At 39.8% G+C, this 19,228-nt stretch overlaps 1 protein-coding gene and 1 long non-coding RNA gene across 3 annotated transcripts in view; one reads left to right on the top strand and one right to left on the bottom strand.

Moving 5' to 3' along the window:
• LOC146675114 (zeta-sarcoglycan-like) overlaps positions 1–19,228 on the top strand; it is a 155,059-nt gene that overhangs the window by 16,854 nt on the left and 118,977 nt on the right. For both annotated transcript variants that reach the window (XM_085400174.1, XM_085400172.1), the window contains exons 3-6: positions 6,108–6,209; positions 14,608–14,695; positions 16,960–17,082; positions 18,132–18,204. In XM_085400174.1, the coding sequence (XP_085256300.1) occupies positions 6,108–6,209; positions 14,608–14,695; positions 16,960–17,082; positions 18,132–18,204 (386 nt within the window). The remainder of the gene's footprint in view (positions 1–6,107; positions 6,210–14,607; positions 14,696–16,959; positions 17,083–18,131; positions 18,205–19,228) is intronic.
• The window catches only part of LOC146675116 (uncharacterized), a 163,069-nt gene that overhangs the window by 95,500 nt on the left and 48,341 nt on the right, over positions 1–19,228 (bottom strand). The window lies entirely within an intron of this gene.

Below are 19,228 nucleotides of genomic sequence, written 5' to 3'. Positions count from 1 at the left end.
GGTGGACAGACTATGCAATGCCAGGACTCATAATATTGGTGGAATAGTGTTTCTCACCTTGCTTGTGTAATTTTTAAATGTTTATTTGCCAGCTGATAAAAATCCCAGTAGATATATATCAGCAAATGGATAATATTGGGCAATAATATCCGCCTGCTGCTATATCAGTCCCGCTCTAATCTGAAGTATGAAGAGGAGTATTTGAATAAGCCGGGGCTTGTCTGTGATTTGTGGACTCCCGTAGATAGAGGGAGCGGTCATGATTTTGGCTGCTTTGCTGCCTTCTGATTCCCCATTACTGAGGGGAAAATGAATTCCCACATTATCTTGCAGAATAATGTCACGGTGACTGAGTAAAGTTTGCAGGAAAAATAAATCTCCGACTGAATTTCATCAGACAAAAAAAAACAAAACAGTATTGTGTTTGGGGTGGCCTGAGAGGAAATCTTATTTCTGTATGTGCAGGTAGATATTTGAGACCAGCACTAGAGATCATATATTTATACATATATTCATAGGATCTCTAGTGCTGTCCTCAAACATGTAAAGAAAACTGGTCCAGAATTTCTCCTTAAAGCTGTCCGGCTCTCCTTCAGAGCTGTCAGATGTGCACAATTAAGCTCATTGTTGCAAGGAAGGCTTGTACTCTTATTAAATCCAGCATCACTGAAATGAAGTGTTGGTCTTAGCCCGTCCTCCTGTGCCTATCAGAGGTGTCGACCGCTAACTCAGTAGGAGAACCATAATGCTGTATCCAGAACAGCATTTGTGGTGTGCGTCTTGTTCTCTCAGACACATTAACAGTCGTTGGAAGCTTTTATTGCACTTAGAGCAGGCTAACAAGTTGTTGGCAGCACTGTCTTCGCTTTACCGTCTTTACCCTCTCTGATACACTCCAGTCTGTGCTGTGTTCCAACCCTCTCCTATGAAAAGCATTTATAGTAATAACATAATTATATAAATCAGACAAATCAGCCAGTGTATAGCAGTTAGATTTGATTGAGACTGCTTTAGTGTCTAAACTAAACAAGTATTGACAGCAGGGTTACAAATATAGGGGATCAAATATATAACGGGCATCTCGTGCTGTGTACTGGATTCGTCTGGATTCTGTAGTATTAGGAAAAGCCTTGGCAGCAGAACGTGTTAATCTCAAGCAAAATCCAAACAGGCAGAAGCTGCGAGCTCCTCCCGTGACATTTTCAGGGACAATGCACACAATTTACCATTTTGTCAACAAATTCCCAATGGCAGCACCCCTCCCAACCCCCCAAACCCCCTCGACTATTACAATCACTCCTCTGCTCCTTCTTCTGTCATCAATCTATGTCATGAGTGAAAGACCTTATCAGTGGTGTTGGTGTTGCTTCAGAAAATGCACTTCGCTGCTCCAGATCTCTCAGGACTCAGCAAGTTTCATTAAAAAAAAAAAAGCATAACAGTAGCTTCTAAGAACCGCACCACGAGGGCATTGCTGTTACATTTTAAAGTTGCCACTGATTATCATTTATTAAAATGAGACGGTATTGGAGAACTTGCATTAAAAAAATAAGTCACTTTGAACACTTGGTGCACGCAACAATGCTTGATTTAAAATAAAGCAAGATTTTCCACTCAGCAGCCATATTGACATCCTATCAAGGGAAAAAATCCTCAACATTAAGTTTCATTTTCTCCAGTACATAAAAACTGCATTACTGCATTTTGTTGCGGCAAAATGAGATTGTCAAGCACAACAACAAATTTCATTAAAACCTGCTATAAATGTTGCCAGAAAGAGTCAGTCTGCTATCAGTGAGTGATTAAATGGAGTCAAATTGGTAATATAACTGTAATAAATCATGAAAAATCTCATATCTGTTGTTGTCTACGTAGACAGAAATCCACAGAAATATAACCAGACTATAACCAGCTGGCAGTCAGTTGGGTCGAGTCCCCTGGAGTTGTGCTCACTGACAAAGACTCATTTAGACTGACGGCAACATGTTGGTAATCTGTCTATAAATGAGACAGCAAACCTTCAACAATCTCTCTCAGAGCGATTGCAGTCAGTCCAAGTCAGACTGCAGCTGTTTGCAGAAAGGTTGCCTCCTATCAGGTGACCTGTGCAATCGCCCTGTCCTCAAAAGTGATCTTGAGTGTGCAACACCCTCATGTTCTGGGTAACCACTTAGTCTGCCACACAATATGAAAAAATTCAAAACAGTCATCAGACAGCACCTGATTCTTTTTTTTTTTTCTTTTTTTTTTGGAGATGTTGCTCTCCTATTTCTACTCATGTGACTGAGCCATTAGGTTTGGCTGAATTAGCTTTGTCAAGCTAAGTGTGTCTATTGCTGGATGGTAATTCAGTTAAGATAATTTAATGTAAGTTTTTTTGGCTAACATTATCTCTGGATGGTCGTGCATCAGATGATCACTCATATTTGTAGTATTTCCAGAGAGTTTTCATTTAATTGTTTGATGAAATATCGATATTTGGTATCCTTGTATTGATACAGTATCGTGGTAGTACAGTTTGTTTGTTTTATTGTGGTAACATGGTTTGACATGTAATATGTTGTGTAAATACAGTATAAGTAATTGCTCAATGATAATTCCATCATTAGAAAAGTAATAGACTGTCTTGCGTGTTCATTATGTTAATGTATTAGCAGGTATTCTGTTTGGCTAGAGATACACCACGGTGCTTCTATCATAACTCTGACAACCTAATCACACATTCAGTTGCTTCTGAATTTGACTCTCTATTCTGAATTTCAGTAAAAGTAGTTGTTCAGTATTTATAATCTCCAGGATGAACATTATTAGCTCAGTTCAAACAATGATGTTAAGCACTATGATGTAAGGCCAACAGGGATTCATTGCAGTTCTAGCAATCAAGCTCTTAAGACTTTGAGTCAACTATTAATTTTAGGATTAATAATCCAGTGGGACGGGATAAACACTCACCACAAAGCTGCCCGGTAAATCAGAAGTCACAACCTGAATGTTTCCAGCAAGCTGAGTGTGTGAATATCTCTGCGGTTACATCACACGGGCAGCCTGATGATGCACACTACTCAAAAGCATTGATTGTTAAAAATAAAGTTTCTCTGAAAATGCTTTTTTCCCCTCTAAATATGGGAAAATGGATTATGTGAGTCAATCCTTTTTGAAGTCACTGGTCTGAAAACCATGTGGGCTGTTTTCCCTTTTTATTTATTTATTAATTTTTTTCTGGGTGAAGCTATGTGCGTGTGCTATCTTGGATCCTCTGACTGGATCAAATAGGATGATAAAGCAGATATGTAGCATTAAAGAAACAACTCCAAAACTTCTGCCCGTCTGTCGAGGGCAGAGGGGGTAAAGCTCAGGTTGTTTTTGGCTCTACAGTTTCTCTTTTAACTGTGGCAGGAGTTCCTCCTCTGGAACATCACCCTTTGTTTCACTGATGCTGACGGTCTCCTTTAGCCTTTGAACATTATCGAACTGGGGCTGTTTGTGACGCCCTCCTTTTTCTCCTACCTCCCATCTACTTATTTAAGTGACTGCAGCATGTGCTGAATTCTTCACACCCACTATGCCGCCTCCTTCCAGCACAGCAGCAACTTCACAGTCTGACCTCCACACTGCCGCACACACCTCCGAAACTCCCCTGACTTTGTTCTCCTGTCTGTCCCTGCTCTTTGCTCTCATGCATGATGGCGCTCTCCCTGCTTTTCTCTGCCTCTGTAATTCACTCCATCCATTTGTGCCGCTAGCACTATGGACTCTTTCAACACATCCCTCAGGGCCAATCTGTTCATACACATCTCTACAAAGCTGCCCTCACACTTCAGTCTGCTCATTGTGGTGCAGCTAGGCATAACCTTGTCCAATTTCTACTGAATTATATACAGCCCAAAATCAGCCCCCGAGTAAATGTGAGGTGAAGTTGCGGGATCATGCTTCATTTCATACAGTATTTGGTATTTCATTATTTTTTTAAATTGATGTAGCTTCTGTTGAAACGGGATGGCAAAGAATCAATTTAAGTGCAAACCACTGGGCTGTTACCTGTGGAGAGAGGTAGGACTAGCTGTACAGCTAGATAGTTGAAAAATCAGTGTGACTTTTATTGGCGTGACTTTTGTAAAGCGCGCAGGTGAAGCAAAAGATCCCACCAATGACGTGCTGCTTTTCAGAAAGTTCAATCACACAGATGGCCAGACAACTTTTAAAGCTGAAAAGTTTAAATTTAGCTTCTTACTGCAGGAAAATCTCAAGTGAAACAAATTCGTTATTAACGATCCCTATTTTGTTCATTCTAGCATTAATTAACAGCTACGGTTACCCAGACGTTGTGCTATTAATAATGAAAACTTAAACGTGAAATCCTGAACACGTGGAAAGGTAGTTAAGGTGGAACAAATTTCTTTTGAGAATCAATTTTTTGAAAATATTTTTCTATTTCTATAGCAAAACACAAACTAAGATGCATTGAACATATTTACAGTCCGGACAATCAGAGAGAAAAATTAATTAATTAATTAAAAGTAAAGAAATTACTTAATTAAAACAAATATAGCAATAAATAAATAAATGAACAATTTAAATAATTTTAAGTACTAGTATTGGGACAATAATGCAACACACAAAAATAAGCTGGTAATTACCAAAATCCTTTTTTATGTTAACACCATTTATTTCCAAATGTACAGTTTTACCAAAAAAGAAAAAATGAGTAAAGCACATTGTTGCTTTTTTAATCAAGATACCAAATCAGTTATTTTCTTGCATTCCTGAGTAGAAGAATCAGCTTTAGTGGTTAAACTTGAACGTTGAACTAGTTTTAAGCAACTTTTTTGAGAGATTTCCCGAACTTCCTTGTTTTTATATATAGATATGTATATAAGATGTTTATTTGTTCATACCACATACTTTTTATTTTTTAATTTTATGAATGATGGATGTAGCCTCAATGACACATCCCATTGTGTAGCCAAATCATCAAAAAGTATCAAAGATGGTACAAAACAATGAAGCCAGTGCAAAATGGCTTAAATCTAAACACCACCACGATAGTTGTGGCTACAGAAAGACTTCCTGTCCTATAGAAGTATATGAGAAAAACAGCTTTCCGTCTTGACCTCTGTGAACTCTTTCCTGCAGAGTTTATGGGCTCAGTCACACAGTTTGAGAAGCGCTTATGTAAAACTTGAAGGTGAGTAAGATAATGGATAATAGCTGGAACGGGCCATCTCTGCAGAATATGGATGTCTTTAATGTCACGTGCCTCTCCTTTCTAATGGTTTTCCTGCTATTACATGCCAAGTGTCTGATTTGACTGTTAAATTCTAATACAGCGCGCTGCTTGAAATGTAAGTTGGTCCTTTTTCAAAGAGGAGTTGGCTGGCTCTTGCAGTTATTAATCATTAAACCGTGTGTGGCGAGGAGCATCTTGAGCCGTTTTGATAGCAGTTAAAGAAAGCTGGTGTGTAAGTGGCAGTGACTGTCAGGTCCCATATGGTTAAAAAAGCTCTGTTGACATTGTTCGCAGCCATTATTTTCCACAGCAGTGTCTTTAATTTTGTCCAATTTATCACACGTGCCCATTTATGTAAATGCAGTGGACAAAACATTAGCAGCAGCTTTGAATGTATCACAGTGCAGTACAACACTACCCACTTTGACCTTGGTAAGACGAAAACCCCCAAAACTTGCATATTAATATACAATATTGAGCTAATACTATTTCATGCAAATCAGCAGGACCATAAATCTAATTTCTTTCTTATTTCCATGAGTCTTCTCAACATTCGCTTCCATAGCTGCCACATTAGTCTGTTCCTCCTCAGTTTGCCTCCCACTGCATGCAGCCTGTCACCCTGACAGTGCTGAGTGTCTGTGGCATTGTCACCTCGATGTCATGTCCTACTTCTTCCCTGTCACTCAGCCCCGCTGCCTGTCCACCGGCCTGTCTGCTACACAACAGCTTGAGCTCCGTCTAATGTACTTCACCGACGCCAGGATCCTTTTTTTTTTCTTTTTTAAAAAACGTTTGGGAAGCTATAACCCTTTAAATCAAATCAGGAAAATGAACACAGCTTCTTACAGCGTCACTGATGATCATGACTCTGTTTCAGGATGGAATGGGAAACCTCAAGCTGAACCAGGATGGGATTCGCATGGAGGGAATCAGCGAGTTTCTTTTGCCTCTGTATGTTAATGAGATTCAGTCCAGAAGGGTAAGTTGCTCCCTTTTCTCACCAGCTTCAAGTTGCTTGTTGATCAATACTCTGATGCACTAGGAATAAGTACCATTGACTGAAACGCATGTGAAAAGCTCTCAGGGAGAAAGATGTCTCTAAAGCTGCAGACAAGTTCATATTGATCTTTCACTGTTGAGGAAGTTATGATCAATTTATTATCAACAAAGGCCAACGTTCCTCCAAGCTCAGACTTTATGCATGCCTGGGTTTAAAAAATAAAATAAAATAAAAGACGACCCCTTTCCTCTCTGTGTATTACTCCTTTCCTCTTCGGCTTCCCTCATTTCCCGTCGTCCTATTATCAGGGCCTCCCATCGGCAGGAGGTGGGTAATAGGCTGCTTCTCAGCTCCTCTCAGGCCACACACAACCTACAGGAGATTACAGACGATTACAGGGGGGGACCAGAGTGTCCCTGCTGGATTTCCAATCAAGCCCACACGATAAATTCCTCCCCCTGTGCACTTCCTCCCTCTCCTTTCTCCTCTTTGATGTTTAGTAGATTAACCAACACAGCTCCAGCCCAAAGTTGATCCAAATGTTCTTCTCCCACACAAATCACAGACACTCAGTTGGATCATCCCCTTTTTCAGTGATTAGGCATGGTGCAGAAAGCAATTTCAAGCACTGTAGGCTAGGGTTCCAGTATAAATTTGATTTTTTTTTTTTCTGCTTTTTCTCCTTTTTTTTTCTTTTTTTTGAGGGACATGGATGGAGGAAGTGGCTCGATTATGGCTCCAATTTGCCACAGCAGATTGAGAAACAACTCCGAATTGCCCACTCGTGCTCTTTGATGTCCTACTTGGAGCTAAATGTTGATTTAAATATAACGCTCTTGTGCCTTAGCGGTAGAAGGAAAAACCACCTCACGGCCGTAGCAGATGCCCAAAACTGAGTATTAGACAAAGCCAATATTTCACCGCTTAGTTCAATACCACCTGCAGACATTTTTACGGTCTTGTTTTACAGACAGCGCTGTGCAGGGCCCCTCTTATCTGCCGCACCAGAGATATTTGCAGGACAAAAGTCTCCATGGGTCACTCAATATTTCCTCACCTGAGGAAATATGTCAAGCACACACAGAGCAGGGATTATGGTTATGTTTACACAACAGTGCACGGTGCTTCTCTACAGTCAGATAACCAGCATTGATCAATAAGCCATTACCACAAATGGCAGTGAACTTGGTAGTGCATCAAAGGTTTCTTAAAATCAAATATAGCATGACCTTCTTTATTTATTTATTTATTTATTTTTTCAAGCTGCAGCTGCTAAACTCACAGTAAGCTGTAGTTTGATATGTTTTTTTTCCTTTTCACGAGTCAATCATTGCTTTAAATTTTAATCAGTAACTGAAGCTGTAATCTGCGGGTAACATATTGAAATACTCCCTCTGCTTATTTTGGCAGTAACTCTGATCGCTGGCAGCAAAGTACATGCTGAGTAGCCCCTTAAAAAGGCAGAGCAGCGTCAGAGTAGCATGTTGCGAGGTGACAGCTGTTCTCTTTCAGTTTACATTGATTAACCGAGCAAAAGGCATGGGAAAAATGCAATCAGGTTGTTTTTGTTGTGTTTGTGAGGTGTCAGCAGGTTAGCATTTTGACCTGCAGACTCTTTTGCAGGTCGAAATGATTAAAAGAAAGTCACTGTGGATGATACGCTCTGTTTAAAGGCGTGTGTGTGTGTTGTTGTGGGGTTTTTTTTTTTTTTTTTTTTACTGTCATTCTGTATCATTGTTGCTGTTTGGCCTTACTTTCAAATTCAATTGAATTCAAATGAGTTGAGTTGAAGTTCAGTTTATTCCTGCACATTTAATTGCATCCACCTACCTGTCACCCAGGGGAGTGAGGCAGACAGGAGGGAAATAAGAAAGGAAGGAAGAAAGAAGCCACTGTTAATCATAAAACCAAAGTCTTGTCGGTTTTGTTTAAATCTTTATTTAACCATGAAGTGGAGCTCTTGAGATTTAAAATCTCTTTTGTGCGAGTCCGCTGGAGAGCGGGCTGCGCCAACCTAGTGTTTATTTAATGGTAGGTTAATGCAGTTTACAATCTCTGTGTGACACTGGTGATAATGGGTGGATGACTGGATATGTAAAGCGCTTTGGGGTCCTTAGGGACTAGTAAAGCACTATATAAATACAGGCCATTTACCATTTATTTTACCATAAATAGGCCACATTAATAAATCAGGGTAGTTACCCACAAAACAAAAGCTAAAGATTTAAGCAATGTTTTAATAAATATATTAGTAAGAGTTTAAATTAGATTTTTAACACATTTTATTTCATTTTTCTTGTAGTATAAATTGTTATTTAACAGTATTTATTGGTTACATGTAACAAGTTTTGTCTCGGCAGTGTACAGGATCACTGAATGTTTGGATTTCTGTGTGACTTTTGTAAACCTTTTCATATTGAGAGCTTAAAATCATGTATCATAACCATATGTATATCAGAGTTCTTGTTTTGATGAACCTACAGAAAAAGGCTCTTCAGTTTTATTTTGTGTGTGTGTGTGTGTGTCTTTTTAGTTTTTTTCACCCACAACTTTAGCGTTTTGAGTCGCTCTGTCAACCTCAGCAGCAGCATATGGCTGTTTGAGTAGAAACCTCTGATAAAATCACTGTTCACAACTTGTTAGGCACCAAACAGCAGGCAGAGTCGCCGGTCTGCTGCTGAACATTTTGCAGATAAAGAGCCCGATATATGACCGAACAGAGTTAAAAGGAAAGCGCCTAAAAGCATCAGTTCAAAGGAATGCTAATGATGGTCAGCATCTGCTGCTGTATGTGTAAATAGTGTGTTAGTGTTAATGGGTTACCCATACTAACATCATGAGATGATCATATGTCTGCGTTCACAGCTTGTTGCACTTTACCAAGTGGTCAGAAAATCAATTATTGCTGCTTTCAGTTTTGATATTATTAGTAAGTTTTTCCAGCCGTGTCTGTGTAACCTTATAGCCATGAAAATGTATTTGCTCCTTCCTGATTTTTTGCTTTTATGTTTTTTGCATATTTCTCACATTTTTTATGGTAACCTGAGTAAATAGCCACAGATGCAGTTGTTAAATGTTGATTAATTAAGAGAAAGAAATAATTCAAATCTATTTGGCCCTGTGTGAAAAAGTAATTGCCCCCCCCCGTTAAGTCATGAATTAACTGTGATAAACTGCATTTTTTGGAAAGCTGAGTTCAGTTTTACGAGCCATGCATACAAGACCTGCTGAATCAAGAAATCGCTCAAACAGAACCTGTCTGACAAAGTGAAGAAGTTTTTAAAAAAAAAGCCAAAAATGCAAAAATGCGATCTAAAGAAGTCTTTGGCATCTATCAGTCTGGAAAGTGTTATAAAGCCACTTCTAGGGCTACCGACGACTCACTGTGGAGGTCACAAAAGAACCCAGAACAACGTACAAAGAGCCGCAGGCCTCACTTGTCTTACTTAAGGTCAGAGTTCATGATTGAACCAAAGAAAGAGACTGGGCATCCACGGGAGAGAACAAGGAGAAAACCACTGCTGACCAAAGGGAACTCAAGGGCTCGTCTCACATTTGCCAAAACCCGTCTTGATGATCTCAGAGACTTTTGGAAAATATTCTGCGGACTGACGAGACAAAAGTTGAACTTTTTGTCCTTTTACGTCTGCATGAAACTAACACAGCAATAAATAAAAAGAACACCAGCATTGAGATATGGTGGTGGTAGTTTGCTTTGCTTTTTCAGGTCTTGCTGTAACTGATGCAATGATGACTTTTTCTCTCTACCAGAAAATCCTGAAGGAGGATGTCCGGCCATCAGTTTGTGCCCTGATGCTCAAACACACTTGGGTTATGCAGCAGGACAATGATCCAAATCATACCAGGTTCACTTTTGAATGCCTCATAAAAGCAAATTTAAGCTTTTACTAGTCAAAGTCCAGAATCAAATCCAATTGAGGTGCTTTGGCTTGACCTTAAACAGGCCATTAATGTTGGAAAATCCAGTTTGGCCTAACTTAAAACAATTCTGCAAAGAGGACTGGCCGAAATTCCTCCAGATTGAAAGACTCAATGACTATAATCACAAAGGCTGCCACGATGACACAACCAGTTATTAGGCTTAGGGGGCAATTACTTTTTCACACAGGGTTGAGTAGATTTCAATAATTTTGTTCCTTTTAATAAAAAATGCTTTGCCCATATTGTAGAAAATGCTCAATAACACACACGCCATCAAATGAGGGTCTATTATCTATATTCATTCTAAGTGTTACCATAATGTTGAGTTGAAGAGTTGAAATAGTAAGGACATAAATGAAGTGTAAAACGTTAGAGCCTGTGAAGGTTCTCAGTCATCCAGGTCATCGTAGTCAAAGGAGCTTGCAACGAAAAGCGTCTGGACTTCTTTAAGTTGCTTGAAGACGTTTCACCTCTCATCCGAGAAGCTTCTTCAGTTCTAAGGTCAAATGGTGGAGAGTCCCAGATATAAACCTAGTTGGAGTTTCCCCCCACAGAGGGACAAAAGGACCCCCTGATGATCCTCTAATCGCCCCCCAGACGCTTTTCTTTGCAAAACGTTAGAGCCTAACACTCAGCTTGTTTTAATATGTGTGATAATGTTAGCCTATTTTGCTGCAGTTCTCATATGTACCTGTGCTGAGTTGTCTGTCAAAACTGACAGGCAGATGGATGGAAGGAAGAGTTTCGATATTATTTTTTTCCTGCCCCGAAGGCTTCCTCACTGCCTGCATGTCTGTCCACCTATCTCAGCCCTCCCTCCTTCCCCGCCTCTCTCCCGTCACCTGTCAGCTTCTGCAGATAGCACATTACATGCAAACTTGAGCTGTCCCACCAAACACAGTCTTGTATGAGGACTGTGAAAACAATACCGCGAGATGACCTTAATATCAGACGTTTGGATTACAACAAAATTCAAGCATATGATTGCGAGACAATAGCTTAAATTACACCTGTGAAAGCCACAATACTGTTATAATTTCAGGCACGACAAATCAGTTTGGAACTCAACATTTTTGCCCGTCTGAGTGCAACAGCAATTTCAGGCTTTTTGAAATCGTCGTCACACTTGGAGTTTTACCTGTCAGAGGAACACTGCATTTATAATTTCAAGTGTTTGTGAAAGCAGACGTGTGAGCGGGCACTTCTTCCCCCTCCCGCTTTCATCGAGAGGAAACTTCTCACAGGGTAGATCAGTACTAATCACTATCAGTATTGCAAAGATGTTGGAATAAATAAGGGTTGGATAGCTGGTTAGTATAAACTTTTAAATGACACTGGGACTGCACAGATGAATATATATGGCTATCTGAATATTTTGGTTGGGGCAAAGTTAAAGTTGGTTAACGTCAAGTTAAATGAAAGATTTTAGGCACGTGGGATTGCATAGCTTAAAGTCTCAGCAGATTTCTCTGCAAACAGAAAATGAATGCACAAAGGAGACGCGTCTTGAGTTTAGCAATTTATCTTTTGGAATTGCTCCTGTTTTGCACATGCATTAGGCTAATAATCTCTGCTGCCTTTAAGGACAAACTGTGGTCAAATTAGATTCAGTGAACAGCAGTGATATATTTTAGCAAAGTGGCCAGTCCACTCTAATTAGTCTTTTTGCTGTTTTTTTGTAATTTAATGATGTAATTCCAAGAACTTTCAATTACTGGCGATTAAGAGGCAAGTGTTTTTATTTATGATAAGAACTTTTTTTTCTTCTGCCAGCTCAAACATTTACAGAAAGAAAGAAATCAGCTGCTGGACTGGACATAACACAAGGCAGGAGGCCTGGGATGTACACCAACTACAAATTCTCCATTTATATAGTAAAGTAATTGTAGCTGAATTCTTTAACCCTCTCAAGCCACAGCTGCTTGCAACTGTAGAATTTTACCCCCATTAGGAACGACAGTACGGAGATCAAATCTGACAGCTGGGAGGCTCTAGATGTGGGAGCAGTCAGTCTTTATTTAAAGGTAATCTTCGCAAATCATGGAGCAGACATGGATTTTATAATAACACAACATTTCTGGGGTTTTTATAAATGATCTTGTAACTTTTTAACCACTAGATACAGATGGTACTGTCGCTGATAAAGATGTAAATCAAATGAAAACTTGGTTGGAATTTGAAAACTGAACACAGTGGTACGAGTGCATCGCAGTGCCCAGATACAGTTAATCACATCTCTGCTGTTCAGACTGTTGGCTCTCGTTATCGTCTCCGGGGAGCCTGACTGATCTATAAATAGCCGCAGATGCAGGTGTATCTTTATTGGAGTGAAACTTCTCCTTCACTAAGCCTCACCTACTTGCATTTGATAAGCACGAGAGAGCTGATTGTAAGCACTATTTCTGAATTCAAGTCGGCAAAAGACGGCTTAAAGCCATCCACCTGTTAATCTCGAGCAGCTTAAACCACAAACTGCAGCGTCGCCTCGGAAAGCTAGAACCGCTTTGATTTGCATTGCACTAAAATACAGGCAACTTTTAATATTGAATATGACTGCAGACATGTTTTTAAACAGCCTGCTGCAAGATTTCTTATTTACCGTAAATGAGGAAATTAAGGCATAATAAGCATTGCTTTTTCACGCCTGGCATTTTAAAAAAATTACATTTAGTTGTGCCGCTCAGTATGTAAATGAGCCTCCAGCACAACAATCGGTATAATTAAAATTTAAATGTGTCTATGCAAATAGATAGTTAGGCTTACAGTTAAACTCTGAACAGTGCTCTTTATCTGTGCTTTAAACAGTTTTCATTTTATACTCACTCGCTGAAAGTCAACAGCGTCAGACAGCACACATTTGCTTTGTTTTGAAACTATTTCTTAGGAGCAGGGTGACGTGCTCTCGCTTTCTGCTCTGAACTTATTCATCATATGCGGGGAGGCATCCTCTGCCGTATACCAGTCATGGTAATTTTTCAGTCTGATGGGGCCCGGTACACCTACAACAACAGGCTCCGTTTACGTGCATTCACTCTGATCTGCGCTTGACCTTCCTCGGCAGACACAGTGACTTTAAAAGCCTTTTATGTGATCCCGGGGAGGTTTTAAGGAGAGCACGAGCGTCTCAGCCGTGCCCCCTCAGGATACTGTTAAACACCTATAAACTCTTTAAAGGGATACTTCAAATCAAGAAGTCAAATTTCTCCATGATGCCGCTGCCTCGTGGTGAAACTTGATGATGCACATTAACATCGGAAAGGAGCGAGCGGGGAATGAAAATGAACCAAATGACCTCTGCAAAGTTGAGATAATTATTAAGGGAACAGCAGAATTATTTGCTCAAATACTAGACTGTGATTAAATGCTAGGTCAGTGTTGCTACAGCTTCTTATACTGCCTGAAGATGTCCAAAAATCAATTAAGGCAGTCTTGACATACTGTCTGGGTTTGCAGCCCTAGAGCACAAGTTGTCATTATGTCACTGAGCTTCCAGCAACATCTGTTTTTACAGAATTCTTATTTATGTTGCTCTTATAGGTTTATAAAATATTTTGGTCAAGTACCAAGAGAAAGATCTCTAGCTGCTTTAGGACGTTTGACAGACCGATACAACACACAAGAAACATTGATATGTGCTTCACATTTTCGCAGACCCACATAACCCTCCCAGAGTATGTTGATGTTCAACCATATATACTTTGTGTGATAGCAAGTGTGTGATTGTAGCGGTCAGGTATTTAAAATCTAAAGTCCAGGTAGAAGTCTCCTAAATGTATTCATAAGATGATGTTACTGGGAAATGTAGACGTCTGAGGTAGAATGGGTGCATTTCAAAGCCTTTTCAAAATGCACATGTGCCATCATTCAAATGTTAACAAGCTATAAACTTGCAAAATGCAAAGCTGCCAGAAAGCAGGACAGGTCCACAGCCGAAATGTCTGCAGCGATGAAAAGAATGCACCCACGCTCATCACACACACGTCCTCGGCTGCCCCGCAAACCCCTTCCTCCTCCTCTATCTCTTTCTTCACTTCATTACTCATCTTTCAATAATTCGGTTTTAATTTGTTCCATTTTAGCCTTAATGTTCTGTAATTCGGTGGTTATTATCCAGGAAAGATCCACTTGGGAAACCTTTTTACTGTAGACTACAATCTACTTCGAACCAGCATAATTACATTAATTCTGATTTCAACAAGACAAGGCAGCCTCTGATAGCTGCTGAGTGTGGGGATTTAAATAATTCCTGTTCAGTGATCTTACATATTTAATTTCTTCCTTCCTCTGTGGTTCTTTAACATTGAAAGAATAAGTTTAACAGTTTCCAACGCTGTTTATGAGATTTAAGCTTTTTAATGCAGCATTTTTTTTCCCTCTCTTCTCCGTCTCTCTCCCACTGTGTGTCTCTTCCTCCCCCCTCCATGCTTCCCCCTAGGACAGCTTGTTGGTCTTGCGGTCAGACAAGAACGTAACGCTGAATGCCAGAAACGAACAAGGCCTGCTAACTGGTCAGCTCACAGTGGGTGAGTTTCCACTTCCTCCTTTGTGTACCTCTACACTACTACTGCTGGTGCCATTTCCATCCTGAAACTATAAATTGCTGCTTGCTTCACCTGCAAGGAAACACCTGCTGTGGAATGACTGTCTGCAATGTAGCCTAAAAGTAGTTTCAGTTTTTACAGTGCTGTGCAAAGGTCTTGAGCCACCCCTCATTTCATTATATGTTGCTGTTTGCCATTTTAAACTTTAACTTGTGCAAACGTTGACCAGGCTTTTTAAAGGTTTATAAAATATTTTCCTTGGAGATTGGCTGCTTTTTCACTTATTTTCCATTTTCCAATTTAAAATTGTATTTTCAAGCATTTTATCACCAGCAGGCTGTCGCAAAAAGGCTTTTCATCATGTGTATTTATGAAAATTATGATTATGAGAACACATTTTGACAAACATAAAATTTTGTTTTGAAACCTTACCTTCAAAAACTATCTTTAGTAGAAGAACAGTATCTGAAAGTTATGTTCTTAACAAAAGGAAAAAAGTCCTGACAGAGACCTGAGAGATTAGGCCACAGGTTCGACTCGAACCTTTGCTGCTCCATTTCATCCACAAGGCATATGGGCGCTTGCTCAACCAGTAACCTAAACGGGTGCCAAAGAAGCCATTCTTAAGGAAGCAAAACAAGGAGAAAAGGCTGAGTTCTGCCAAATTACAAAAGACCTGGAAAAGAAACACGCGATTAGATTTTGATCCAACATGTAATACAATCTGGAAAGCTTCTGATTGGCAACTCAATTCATTTTTCAGCATGACAATGATCCAAAACACACTGCCAATGCAGTAAAAGAATACCTGGATAGAAATAAACACACAGTGGTATGCTGTCCGTCATGGATTGGCCTCCCCAGATCCTAGAGCTGCACATTATTGAAGCAGTTTGGGATCAACTCGACAGAGAACAGAACAAAAAGCAGCCAACATCCAAAGAAGAGCTTTGAATGTCCTTTAAGAAGCCTGGAAAACTGTTCCTGAAGACTATTTAAATGACAAGAAAGCTGCCTAACAGTTCAGGCTGTGTTGAAGAATCACATTTTTATACCAGATACTGACTTTCAAGCTTGTTAGAGTTGTAGAATCTCTGTTTTTGGCTTATGAATGTTTTTCTAATAAAATATATGAAGAAATAAGATGCACTTCCAGACTTTTGCACAGCATTGTATTCCTCTCTCTTTGTACAACTTATTATTGAAAAAAACTGGTCTTGGATTAATCTGGCCACAGCTGTATAAATTACCAGATCAATACCATTTGTTGATGACTTCATTTAAGATTAGCACAACAATTTATCTTGAAGTTCTCTTTAATGCTTCTACATCTTATTCGAGTAGTTTGTTTTTTTTCCAGACGCTAACCTTTGATGCTCTTATTGAAAGAGCAATAGTTTCATCTCTTTATCATCAGGTTCAGCCATCAGTCAGACTAAATTACCAAAGTCATTTACATGATTAATCACCACTAGAAAGCAAATGACCTGCTTATTAACATTAATAGCTATTGATCTTAGCCAGCATAAGTAGAGAGTTGATGGTGATTTGACAAGACTGTTGATATGACACGTTTTGGTCACGCTTGACCTTCCTCTGAAAATTACGCCTGCTTTTGTGGGTACTGCGTTTCGTCTGAAATGAGATGAAACTCAGCGAGAATAATTAAATTCCCCAGCCGTCGCAGGGCATGGATTAATGGCAGAGAGAGGAGAGGAGAGCAAGAAAAGGAGACGAATTTTGTGCATGCACATCTGGAAAAACACCAAAGTCTGGAGAACAGGAATTAATATTCCTCACCAGCGGAACAGATTACTGATTTGTCTTCATTCATCAGAGAAGCATGGCTGATCCAGCTTTGTTAGGAGCCTTTCATTTGCAAAGCAAGCACTCCACAAAGTATTTCAGATTGCTAATAGTCTTACATGCACAAACATACTGTAGCTTCCCGGAGCAGATTTAAAAGACCAGAGTCGCATAAGTCAACCTTTATTTGACAGCGATATTTTCAAAAAGTGAAAGTTGTTACCACTGCAGACTAATAAAACTTTTGAGGTGGAAATTTTTCTAATCGTAACTAAAATGTATAGTTAGATCTAGAAACATTCATAAAATACTGGAAAATGCAGTAGAGGTAAATGAATACAAATAAGCTGAATCGTTCCTTTGCCGTTAAATTGAGTGCACTCAGCAACGTTTACTGAAGGTTTTCAATGGAAACTTGAGTATCTACGTCTCTCTTGCAGGTCCCGAGGCTGTGGAAGCCCAGTGTCAGAGGCTGGAGGTGCGAAGCAGAGACGGGGGCACACTTCTGTTCACTGCCGACGAGGAGGAGGTCATCATGGCAGCAGAAAAGTTCACAGTCACAGGTAAGACGATGCTGGAGTCTCACTCAGTTGTCTTTGGATATCTTAAATAAACCGTGATCAATGGTGTATTGTCTAAAACTAAAAGGGCAGATTTGAATCTTAAGTTTTTGTACTGTAGGTTTTCCCGGAGTATATTAGAAGTCCAGCACATTAATGAGTAAGGCATAAGTAAGACTTAAGACTTTAATCCACAATATGTCAACACAAGTAATATACACTATCTGGTGATTTCATTTGGTACACCCGTTTGGCTGCTTGTTTGTCAGTTATCTAATCAGCCATGGCAGCAATGCATTTGGGCATGCAGTCAGATGACTTTGAACGTGGCGTGATTGATCTACTAGGATTTTCCCTCTAAAACATCTCTAGAGTTTGCAAAGACGGGTCCAAAAAAACAGAAAATATTCCATGAGCAGCTGTTCTCTGGGTGCTTTGTTGATGCCAGAGGTCAGACTGCTTCATGCTAATTGGAAGGCAACAGTAACTCCAATAATCACTCGTTACAACCAAGGTATGCAGAAGAGCATCTCTGAATGCAAATATACAGCAGAAGACCACACTGGGTGACACTCTCAGCTCCAAACAGGAAACTGAGGCTACAGTTGACACAGGCTGACCAAAATTGGATATTGGTCACCTGGTTGGGTGAGTCTTTTTCCTGCCACATCATGATGTTAGGGTCAGAATTTGGTGTAAACAACAGCATGAACGAGTTGCCTCCATTGGTCTTCTGGTTTTACACATTTGCTTGGCAAGTAAAAAGGCAGCAGAGCTAATCACACAGCCAGTGCTGGGCTTAGCTGTTCTAAGGATTTTAATGATTGAAAGACTGCAGCAGGAGGTTTATGTGGACAATACGTGCCCATTGCCTGCAGTCTGTTCACTTGTTTTTTCTTCTCTTTTAAATGGTGATATAATGTAATTGAATCATGCAAGTCACTGAAAAATATGGATTTAGTTTCTATGTTTAAATCGTTACCAAAAAAGTATTTTGTGGAACATAATATAAAGCTGCACTGAACACGATCTGGGATTTGTTTTATCCGCAGGCTCGGAAGGAGCCGTGTTCGGACATTCAGTGGAGACTCCTCTGATCCAGGCGAGGGCTTCTGAAGACCTGAAGTAAGTTCATATTCAATGACTTTACTGAAATTCATTAAAGCTTAATGTCATCTGTTCATGTCCTGTTAAATTAAAATTAAGATCTTTAAATAATGATGATAGATGTTCTGTGGCATTTCAAAGTCAATGACTGTGCTTAAAAAAAACACATGTGGCAGGAGCCATTATTCACCAATATCATTATCTCAAGCACCCTCTTGTACTCAAGCGTCTCCTGGTCGCCTTGTTATGATACAAATGTAAAAGAAGATTTGACCAGTTTTACAGCCGAGGGTTGAGCTAATTTGTTAGTTATTCTCTGGCAGGCAGGATTTGATTAAAGCACTAAGAGAGCTTGGAGAGAAGGGGGTAAGGTTGAGCTACGTGTTGGAGTCCTATACTCCCTCGTGCATGTGATCCTCACTGCACTCTGCCTGAGGCTCTGAGCCCTGCGTCGGTCCATTAACGAGCTATAACGAGTGTGGTTTGTTGTCCACCTTACTGGTCCTGAAAGGAGGGCTGGGATCAAAGTTGGCAGAAAAAGCGGTGTTCTGGCAGCTAATTCCCCCAGAGTGAGAGGAATACTGATGAGTTTCACTTTAAAGCGTGTGCGCACACACAGGACTCACACAGACACACACAGGCTCAGCTCAGGAGCGACCATCTGCAATGTGGTCAAAGTCTTAATGAGAGGAAACCGAACAGGAGACGGTCGACACACAGAAACGGCAACATGACTTAAGCTGGGCTCTGATTTTCTTCTGTTTAAAAGCATATTCGATCAAAGATATTTAATTTATCAAAGGTTGATTCTGTTTGGGTTTAATTTAAAGATTTCCAAATTGAATTTCCTAAAATCCACGATGCCGTCTGACTGTGGACGACTGTCTTCCCTCACTGGTGAATTACTGAAGTATTTCCAAGCAAACAGATGTACAAACTGTACTGTGAGGACTAAATAAAGACTCCTTTTATATAGACCTAATTTTCTTTCCAAATGTCTTATGAAAGATTTTTATTTTTTAATTTTTTATGTTTTCTTAAA

The sequence above is a fragment of the Rhamphochromis longiceps genome, linkage group LG3, assembly GCF_057381845.1.
Source record: "Rhamphochromis longiceps isolate RC_006_pf linkage group LG3, R_longiceps_female_GT1.1, whole genome shotgun sequence".
NCBI lineage: Eukaryota > Metazoa > Chordata > Actinopteri > Cichliformes > Cichlidae > Rhamphochromis > Rhamphochromis longiceps.
The sequence above is the reverse complement of the archived record's forward strand: the minus strand, read 5'-3'. Positions and strand labels throughout refer to the sequence as shown.